This window comes from Ptychodera flava, chromosome 12 (assembly GCF_041260155.1).
Source record: "Ptychodera flava strain L36383 chromosome 12, AS_Pfla_20210202, whole genome shotgun sequence".
Lineage (NCBI taxonomy): Eukaryota > Metazoa > Hemichordata > Enteropneusta > Ptychoderidae > Ptychodera > Ptychodera flava.
Genome location: NC_091939.1, coordinates 26,492,262 through 26,503,101, shown reverse-complemented (window position 1 = coordinate 26,503,101; position 10,840 = coordinate 26,492,262). Strand labels below are relative to the sequence as shown.

Genomic DNA, 10,840 nt, shown 5'->3' with positions numbered 1-10,840 from the left:
CCGATGCTGAGATGCATATGAATGCCGTCGAACGCGTTGAATATTATAGCCATGTTCCCACTGAACAGTATGAAGGTAGGCAATGATCGTGATAAAATTGTGTTGTTGTTGTTGTTGTTGTTGTTGTTGTTGTTGTTGATGATGATGATGAATGATTACGATGATGATTGCCATGATGGTGGTGATTTTAGTTGTGGTGGTGATGATGATGATGATGATGATGATGATGATGATGAGAGTCATGGCAGCAATAATGATAATGCCGATGATGATACTGGCTGTCGTTGGTGTGATGGTTGGCGTGATAATGATTCTATAGTGGCATAGAAGATTTTTGTTACGATTATTTCTTTATTCGTTGTGTATAAGAGTGTTTCATCGTCGTAAACTACGCGCCTCTTTACGGCAACAGCTCAGCGCTACCCGTCAGCGGAGCAGAAATTATTGCTCTGGCTCGCGAGAATGGAGTGTTTCGGCATTAGACAGCCCTGGCTTCATCCACGCTCCAGTTGTGTCAATTATGGTTCAAGTGAAACTGCTGTAGTGTCATCTCTAAGGTCTCTCCGATATGGCCGTCGGTGGCGCATTCATTACCCTTTATCTGCACACAGATGAATAATTCGGTTGAAGTTTTGATCTTTCAGATATTGATGGGACATTAAATCCGATCAACATTTTCTGCTTCAATCTCACAAATATTATCAGCAGATCTAGATTAAGAGATTGCAAATGATATTGCTCATAGACATTCACTGCCGTTCCGCTTAGCGGCCTTCACATTAAAAAGTCATAAAATCTTTAACACATGCTTGTCAACTTGGATTTTCACAATAATTATAATAATATTAGGCCCGTTGTAGCGTTTACAATTACCCAGTACTGTGCATCCTGAAAATAAACGATGAAATGACTAATCATTGCCGACAACTTGGATGACCATAGGGCTGTATCAAGCCATTAGGACACTAGGAAGGGGACTTATCATATACATGGCGAAAGATCAGTTTCTTTCCGCCCAAATAAAAACAATTGTGTGTTATAATTGTAAAGTGAATATAAATCCAGACATTCTGAGTGGAACTTCGGCAATCTGCATGGACTTTCGTTTTATCGATTCAGCCAACATGAAGGCCATTGCTTCCAACAAATTTAGCGGTCTTTTTCTCTTTCAGGTGTTTACACTCCAACCTCGGACTGGCCAAAAGACGGAGATATCCAAATAGACAGCATATCGGCGCGTTACGACACGGATCTCGACGATGTGCTTCGGGATGTCACTATTCGGTTCAAGCCTGGTGAAAAAGTATGCAAGCTCGTTCTTCCATCGTCGATACAGAATAGTTTCATCGACAACAAAAATGACAAAAACCGTACCGAACATGAACAAAAGTATTTGCTCTGGATTTTGTGATATGCAGAAATGTAAATGAGGAACACAGCTTTATTAATGAATTAATACAGTCTGTCAGCTCATCAAACTTTTCGACGTTTTCTTAAAAAATGTCAATTATGTGATTTTTAGGGAATGATAGATAGTATGGTTTCAAATTCCTACCAATATTTTCGTATATCAAACAGTTCTTCCGTATTAATGACCTTTTCAAATCTCAAATGCACCCAAGATAAAAACATGACATTGATGAGAAATAAAAACGTTATTGTAGCCTGCCACTTAGGCATTTTTTCACGTAATCTGTGGTTGTTTATTGGAATACAATATTTGTTGTCACTGTCACATATTGCAGCAGATCTTACCTTGCCAACTGGCTGACAGTGTCTATCTGTGCGTGTTCACATTTGACCCCGTCTCTCTATTTCACATCTATCGCCAGGTCGGAATATGCGGAAGGACCGGAAGCGGTAAATCGTCCCTTACTCTTGCTTTGTTCAGAATGTTAGACACTTACAAAGGTAGGTTCAAGTACACAAAGCACTTTATTTCAAGCATGCTTTGATGGTCACGTGGTGGAATTTTCCATTGGGTGCGCACATAGGGTGACACGCGCCCAGAACATGAAAATTTCGAAATTGTGCTCAAGCTTTTCGCCAGGAAATGGGTGGTCATTGTCGAAATTGAAATCAGATGTAAAGAAACAGAATTACCTGACGGTAGTTCGTGCCTCGAAATTTAAAGACTTATACTCTTGCTCAACTTCCAAGAGCAAACTTTAAGTCATTCGCTTTCGAAATCAAGAATAAAAATTGGGTCACCGTGCAAAATGTACTGGAGAGACAAATTACCTATATTTAGTGACTCTAGAAATTCAAAATGGCCGACATCCCATTTTAACTCTATTGAGAAATAAAATTTCTATTTCAACAAAAATAAGCCGGGAAATGTTTTGCTACCTCATGAGCTTAAAAATGAGCCCCCCCCCCCCCCCACAGTGATAGTATAGACTAAATATGTGTTTTTTAAGGTTTAAGAGTCCGAATTTCTGGCCCGAGGCGCGATCTTCCTAAAGATTAATTGACCAATTTTTTATCCAAAAGGACCGTAAATCCCAGGCTTCAAAATTGGTGAACAAAGCAGCAGACAAATACTCTAAAAACAATCCTAATATATGTACCTTAGGCGGATTCTACCTTGATTTGTTTCTCCAGGTCGTATTCTGATTGACAACATGGACATATCGCATATTCCTCTAATAACACTGAGGAGCAGAATTGCCATCATACCTCAGGATCCTGTCCTATTTGCCGGTACGATCAGGTAAGATATTAAATGCAGACAAAAAACTGGTTGGTAATTTTATTTTCAAAGAATAAAAGTGCAGTTACTATAAGTTTCTGTTTTCGGCCTATGTTCTCCACCCTCTCTGCAAAGATGAAAGGATCGTGTCCTCGGCGTTGCTGGGATTTTTGTTGGTTAAATAGGAAGTTCACGACGCATGCGTCATGATCGTGGTGCTTTGCGAAAGCTACACTGAAGTGTTACCATGAAGGTTAGAACCGTTTAACAGCATGTGTTTGCCATTATAAAGATGGCCTCTTCCAATTCACTGTGGCAATGCATTTATTTTTACATGCGATAAAATGTTAATGGCGATATAATTTTTATTTTCGTTTTAAATGTTGTGTACGAAAAGCCCACAATTGTGTCTCAAAATTTACGAAATTCATGTTTGCCATCTCGTGCATGACTGCAGGTTTAACCTAGACCCATACGACGAAAAATTCGAAGACGAGTTATGGGAAGCTCTTGAAATCGCACAACTTAAACCTGTAGTTGCGGAGTTAGACGAAAAGCTTGGTAGGTATAGTACCGTTGATCCACGCACATAACAACGGCTAGTAGTAACCCGCTCATTTAAAATTCCGGACGCTCTCTTTCCCATGAAGCGATGAAGTTTTCACAGTATGATATGCTTCACAGATTGAGCTGACGGGCGGAATTGTAATGATGTATGTACATCGTTTTCCCAAACAATGTGTTTGAAAATTTATGACTCGAGTATACACACCCTGCAGGGCCCATGGTATCACCATTAAGCAAGCCCATAATGAATGCTTACACATTCGAGACAGTTAAGGACCCGAATGAACACATATCATTTGTAGATACATCATCTTTCCTTGTATCTGTCGTACAGATTCTCCAGTTTCCGAAGGTGGCGAAAACTTCAGCGTCGGCCAGCGACAGCTGTTCTGTCTAGCAAGAGCGTTTCTCAGGAAAACCCGTATACTTGTAATGGACGAAGCCACGGCATCAATCGACATGCAGACTGTGAGTTTAGAACTTGTCCTTTCAGTTTCGAATTGGTGCTCGATGTATTAAGGTAGCATGCGCCTCAAAATGAATCTTGTGCTCGAACATTCCTCAATGAAACTTTCAAATACTCTCTTAAATTAACAATATAAATCGGGGGTCATCGTGCAAATTTTGGTACGAGCGAAACAAATTACCAAACATTTCGTGATATTTGAAATTCAAAATGGCCGCCATCCCTGTGTTAACTCTATGAGGAAAATTAAATTTTGGATTTTCGTAAAGCTAACACCGTTTAAGTTTATCTTCCTCCAAGAGCTTTACAATGAGCGCCCACAAGTGGTAGATGAGAAAAGAATTGTAGAAATTTGAGAGTCCGAATATGTGTCCCTGAGGCGCGTTCTACCTTAAAGTCAAAGAAAACAGTACTATACCCTATGGGCAGAGTACAGATTGAAAATCTGTCATTAAGACATGTTATACAATAGATGAACAGTCACGGCCGATATCTATCAGAAATATGGTCTCTTAATGTCATTTTAAGCGGATAATATAATTTTTACAGTAAATCTGACGATACCTTTATTCATCACAAAGTGCCATACACTGCTGCTATAATATTTTTTAACTTTATCGTGATGCTTGTGATCAGAATGCTGCATATATATCACATATAAACGGGTTTCCACTCACATCAAGGAAAGTTGATAGCAAGAAGATAGTAGCTCTGATCATTGGATTTTCGTTAGTTTTGTGACATATCATTATCATATATTTATTCATTCCAGGATGCTATCCTGCAGAAGGTAGTTGCCACGGCGTTTGCAGACAAAACTGTGCTGACTATCGCCGTAAGTGTCATGATTTGTTTTTATAAAAATTGTGCCCTGTGTTAAAGTAAGTCTATTTTCGTCGATTTGTTCTGCTTATAATCACACAGTCACATTTGTCTATTGTTACCATAGAAATACAGATAGCGTGACAGTTCAGTGTGTGTGTACTGTGTCTGTGTGTCGTCTGCTCCACGCATACCGTGTTGTTCGGTCGCGCACAGAATTGCAACATCTAAGTCGGTTACTGTGACCAACTCTTTTTGGGTTGGAAGCAGTGGCCGACTGGTTTTGTGTGAGGCCTAGCAGCTAGGCGATGTTGCCGTGAGTGTGTGGGGGTTCGAATCCCGTTTGGGTTATAGTAAACACCTATTGCCTGGTCATGAGGGCTATAGCGCACGTCTATTACCCCGAGGGGCCGTGTGTTACCAGAAACACATCGCTATTCCCCGAGGCCGTAGGCCGAGGGGTATAGCGATGTGTTTCTGGTAACACACGGCCACGAGGGGTAATAGACGAGCGCTATAGCCCGAATAAAGACCAGGCTATAGGTGTTTTATAACACACCACATGCTCATGTTGTATTGTTATATAGTTTTTAATGTGTTTTGATATTTTGCACCGCAACAATCCATTGTGACAAGTTTACTGAGCGATGTACAGCGGTTTCAGTTGTACTTGGTACTACTTTCTTTCAAAAATATTCGAAGCATACCTAGCGACATCCTTAGTTGCACTTTAATCTTTTCCGTTGATGAGCTGTTCAAGTTCCTACGCTGTTGGAATGTTGGAAAATGTTGGAAAATCTGTTTTAGAGAATGTGTCGTCACCTAGTCGACGCACATCACGTTCGAGTCACCCGCCATTGTTGCAAAGCTGCAGACGACACTCCACCCGTGACGGTCACGTGACCGGGCACTTTTCCAAATTTGGTCAGAACTATTTCCCTAGGGAAATAGCTTTTCAAAAAATACCCTCTGACGTCACTTTTGTCGATCCGGTGAGGACTAGACGTATCTATTTTCTCGTCACGTGACGTATTCTGGCGAATCGCGACACGGAATGAGCATGTGGCGTGTTATAATATAATTTATATTTCTTTAACCTGAGTGGACAGTTCTGCTGGTGGATATTTACTTGTCCCCGAGTCTGTCTGATAGCTCAGTAAAAAGCTTCGTGCTTTTCCGATTACTATATATGTGTGTACTGTGTGTGTGTACTGTGTCTGTGTGTCGTCTGCTCCACGCATACCGTGTTGTTCGGTCGCGCACAGAATTGAAACATCTAAGTCGGTTACTGTGACCAACTCTTTTGGGTTGGAAGCAGTGGCCGACTGGTTTTGTGTGAGGCCTAGCAGCTAGGCGATGTTGCCGTGAGTGTGTGGGGGTTCGAATCCCGTTTGGGTTATAGTATAATTTATATTTCACAATCTTTTCGTCAGATCAGCCCATCGAGACACCCGAGAAGTTTAAGGGAACACTTTCGATTCTTAAGCTCATCCTGTTTCTATTAGAGAGTATTTGAAGAGAGAACGTACACATACTTTCAGGGAACATCGAAGTTTTTTTCCATAGAAAATATGTTCTCGTATTTAAGGACAGCAAGAAATTTTCCTCGAAATCTACCCCTCTATTTTGATCTACTGTAGCTTGCGAATTGCGGCTTTCTGAATTGTTTAGCCAGTTGTGGTTTTTAGGTAGTGAATGAATTCGTTTGAAACGATCCTCATGTCCTGATTCTATCGTATTACGAATGGTAATAGTGTCACCAAATTAACAGGGAAATCTACCCATTTCGTTGAAATATACAGAAAAATCTCTCAGTGCTTGTGCTGTCATGCAAAGGAAAGCTCAGGACCCATTTCTCCCTAATTGTATGAACTTTACATAAACTATTTTTGAGTAACTTTTTGTTTTTGCGTCCTTTCCACAGCACCGAGTGTCGACTATTGTCGACTCAGACTCCATACTCGTTCTGAGTGAGGGCAGAGTGGTGGAATACGACACCCCGGAAGCTTTGCTGGCACTGGAAGACGGAGTGTTCTCTTCTCTCGTCAAGGGAGCCAAGAATGCCGGGAACTAGGATGTATCCCATCACTTTATCTTCATCATCATTGCTTCCGGGAGGAGAGATTCTGAGAATTTATCATAGCGAAACAAAGACAGCCAATGTATCCCCCAATTCACGCCTTCAAACGACTTAAGGGGCCAGTAGCTGAATCTTGGTGTATTTTCCGCCATTCTTAATCTGTCAGACTCTGTAAAACAGCTCCTCGTTCTACTCCCAGAAACATGATGTCGAATACCTGGTATTTAACTTGTCAACACAGCCTGTACTTGTGTAATGTCCACTCATATTTTTGACTCTCTACAAATGGGCAAGAATTCGTAAATAACATGTGCAAAGGGGCAGTCAGTCGACAAGGCTTTGTATTTTAACAAACTTTCGGTAAAAGCACACAAAATGAAGCAGTTTTTCTGTACAAAAATGATAAAAAATCACAATGTATAGTCATTGTCCCCGTCATAAAAATGGTGCTCGACAAAGCTCAGAAAAACTCGATACAAGTGTTAATAGCGTGTTACAACATTGTTGATTTAATTATTTCCACTTCAAAGAAGTGTATGTTCTCGGTTAGTAGACAGCGCAAGCTCTTAGATATGTTTTTCGTGTGAAACTCTTGTGTTCGTAAAATCCTCATTGGCGTTTTCAGTTGTTGCTTAGCATAATTAACAATACTTTTTACCAACGTTTTTTTTCTCCAATGTCACGATTCGGAATAACGCTATCGGAAATATTTTGGGATGACTACATTGTTCTGAAAAGGTGATTCCAAAAAAAGCTTACAAGATTGCCTAGTTAATTTTATGAGCTGCAATTATTCTGTATTTATATGGAATTGATGATTATAAGTCATTCTTTACTTCTCTTAAAACCAATCCCCAACAATGGTGATCATCCGAAAATAATATCGATCATGTTTATTACAAAAAATCTTGGGGAAATTTGTATTAAATTATGTACATTTGATATGGTGGTCGCGCTAATAGCGTGTGAGATCAAAGGATACAACACAACACAACACAACACAACATTGTCCATGTAGTGTTTTTGTATTTGCATCGATCATCAAAGAATGTGGTGGTCGAAAGCGTGCTGTCAGGCATCACTCAGGTGATATAACGACCAATCAAAGCTTCGAGAAGGGCCAAGCAACGTTTGCATAGAAATAAACTTTACAGGAAAGCCTGGCAGGTCACGTGGAAAAATATTGCAATTATCCGTAACGCTGAGCACAAGCTTAAAGGTGCAATAGAGATTTATACATAAGATGTATTTTTCGTTGCAATTATAGAAAAACTTATTTTTGTCAGTCAAGTTAACATTTTTCATGTGTGTTTTTGTATGTGAACAACTGGTAAACTACGAACTCGGTCTGTATTGTACACAATTATCATTTTAAACCAACGTGAAAATGTAAAATAATAATTTCACGAAATCAACAAACATGTGAGAAATGTAATATTTGAATATTAAAATCAAATCAAACACTCTTGAAGATCGCCTGAACTCCATTTTAATATAGTAAACGTAATATCGCTTCGACAATTTTGTCTCATGCAATACATTTCGACGTTTACACGCTCGAACAGAAAGATGTGTCAATCAGTTGTCATAAAACTATCATTTTTGCCGTGAAACCTCAATTACATCGACAGATTAGCATACGCGGATTAAAATCATGTTTATTACATTATTCCTTGATTCATGCAGTGTCACTTTAATCTCACAGAAATTGAAAAGGAAGATTAATAATTTCATAATTGCGATGTATCATCCACGCTTTGAGATGAAACAATTCTACGATTTTTACTAAAATCATATTTACGAGGTAAAGGACCCAGCATTGCAGTTTCCTTCCAGCTATGGTGCACAGCTTAGATATTCTCGCACCGGAAACCTCACTAGATTCTGTTTCGCGTCAATATCACGTGACTTACCCAGGTGTTTTAGTCTCTGTTTTCTTTCTTTTTTATCAAACCCGACTTAACAGAGCTAATTCAACTACAGAAATGTACATTTTGACCCATGTCACTCTTTTTGACAGATATTTCTCTTTCCTTTGCCTCTTCGAAATAACAGCAAATTTCTAGAACCTGGGTCGACGACTAGAAATACAAGTTCCCACTTAGCTTGTACGTTATACTATTACAAACCCCGAATATGATATGCGTGAAATGGCCGCAGCAAAGTACAATCATAACATGTGTGATGACGCTGGTAGCTTATAGGTAAGCGGAAACCGCAAAGCGACCACATTGAACTATCCCTGAGATAAAAGCAGACACCAGATTCTCTCGAAATGCCAAATTATAGACGCTTGATATTCCGGCATCATATTCGTATTTTAGGTTTTTGTTTTTAGCTCACGTGTGTAAACACGTGAGCTATTGTCATAGCGATGTCTGTCTGTCTGTCCGTGTGTGTGTGTGTGTGTGTTAGTGTGTGTGTGTGTCTGTCTGTCTGTTTACACGATAACTCAAAAACGCCTGAACGGATTCAAGTCAGATTTGGTACACAGGTACCATATGCTACTTGCAAGAACTGATTAGATTTTGGTTAGTGTGGCTGGCATATTAATGAAGTTATGCAATATCATTTTTTTCCGTATAATGGTTTCCCTATGGAGACGGTAATGACAGTGTAGACATATATCAAGAAATACTGCACAAAATTTCATGAAACTTTTCACAGATAACAATCTCAGAACATTATGATGATACTGTGAGTGTCATGTCAATTACCTTCTCATTTGCATATTTAATAAATTTTTGTTATTAGTGTGATAACTCTGAAATTCTTGCACCAAACTTGATGATACTTGCAACAAATATTGATCTGATATATATCTAATTATACTGAGAAGCATTGGACAGTGTCAAGTTAATAAATAGGTCATTTGCATATTTTATGAAGTTTTGTAATTAGTCATATAACTCCGATATAACTTCACCAAATGTGATGAAATTGGCTGCAGATACTGATCCGACTGATATCTAACTGTAGTGTAAAGCATTAAGTAGTGTGAAATTAATTAAGGGTCCATTTGCATATTTAATGAACTTTGTAATTAGGTATATAACTCTGAAATTACGGCACCCAAGTCTTTGAAATTGGGTACAGATATTGTTTTGATAAATATCTAATTGTACTGAGAAGCATTTGGCAGTGTCAAGTTAACAAATAGGTCATTTGCATATTTATGAAGTTTTGTAATTAGTGATATAACTCCAAATAAACTGCACCAAATGTTATGAAATCTGCTGCAGATACTGATCCGACAGATATCTAATTGTGGTGTAGGGCATTTACTTGTGTGAAGTTAATTAAGGGTTTATTTGCATATTTAATGAACTTTGTAATTAGTGATATTACTCCAAAATTACAGCGTTAAATTTGATGAAACTTGCTACAGATGTTGATCTGATAAATATCCAATTGTACTGAGAAGCATTGAACAGTGTCAAGTTAATAATTAGCTCATTTGCATATTTCATGAAGTTTTATAAGTAGTCATATAACTCCGAAATAACTGCATCAAATGTGATGAAAACTGCTGCATATACTGATCCGACAGATATCTAACTGTGTTGTAAAGCATTTAGTAGTGTAAAGTTAATTAAGGGTTCATTTGCATATTTAAAAATTTGTAATTAGGTATATAACTCTGAAATTACGGCACCAAATTTTGTGAAACGTGCTACATATATTGATTTGATAAATATTTATTGTGCTATGAATCATTGAACAGTGTCAAGTTAATATAGGGATTATTTGCATATTTAATGAACGTTGTAATTGGTGACATTACTCTAAAATTACTGCATTAAATTAAATAAAATGTGCTACAAATGTTGATCTGATGGATATCTAATTGTCCCATGAAGCATTGAGCAGTGTCAAGTTAATTAACAGCTCATTTGCATATTAAATAAAGTTTTGTAATTAGTGATTAAAATCTGAGAGTACTGTGCGATGTTGAAAAAATAACTGCTTCATTTAGTGATAATATATATCTTATTGTTCTGTGAAGCGTACTACTATTAATGAACCTTTTGTAAAACACGTGAGCATATTCAGTTCTATCTGGTTACTAAAATAAGATAGGTGGATATTCATGTAGGTGAGTAGCACCAGTGTCTTACTTTGCTGCGTGTATGAACATCAACTTTGAGAAGGGAGGCCTAGCGTCAAACAGGAGAACGACAAAATTCCTACGAACATGTTTACAGTAAGCAAC

At 38.4% G+C, this 10,840-nt stretch overlaps 1 protein-coding gene across 1 annotated transcript; it reads left to right on the top strand.

Moving 5' to 3' along the window:
* Nucleotides 1-51: 51 nt before the first annotated feature.
* LOC139146216 (ATP-binding cassette sub-family C member 8-like) lies at nt 52-6,621 on the top strand. The gene is made up of 8 exons (XM_070717624.1): nt 52-295; nt 1,173-1,303; nt 1,833-1,911; nt 2,605-2,713; nt 3,150-3,253; nt 3,594-3,727; nt 4,498-4,560; nt 6,472-6,621. The coding sequence occupies exons 1-8, from the start codon at nt 52-54 to the stop codon at nt 6,619-6,621; spliced, it is 1,014 nt and encodes a 337-aa protein (XP_070573725.1).
* Nucleotides 6,622-10,840: the final 4,219 nt, after the last annotated feature.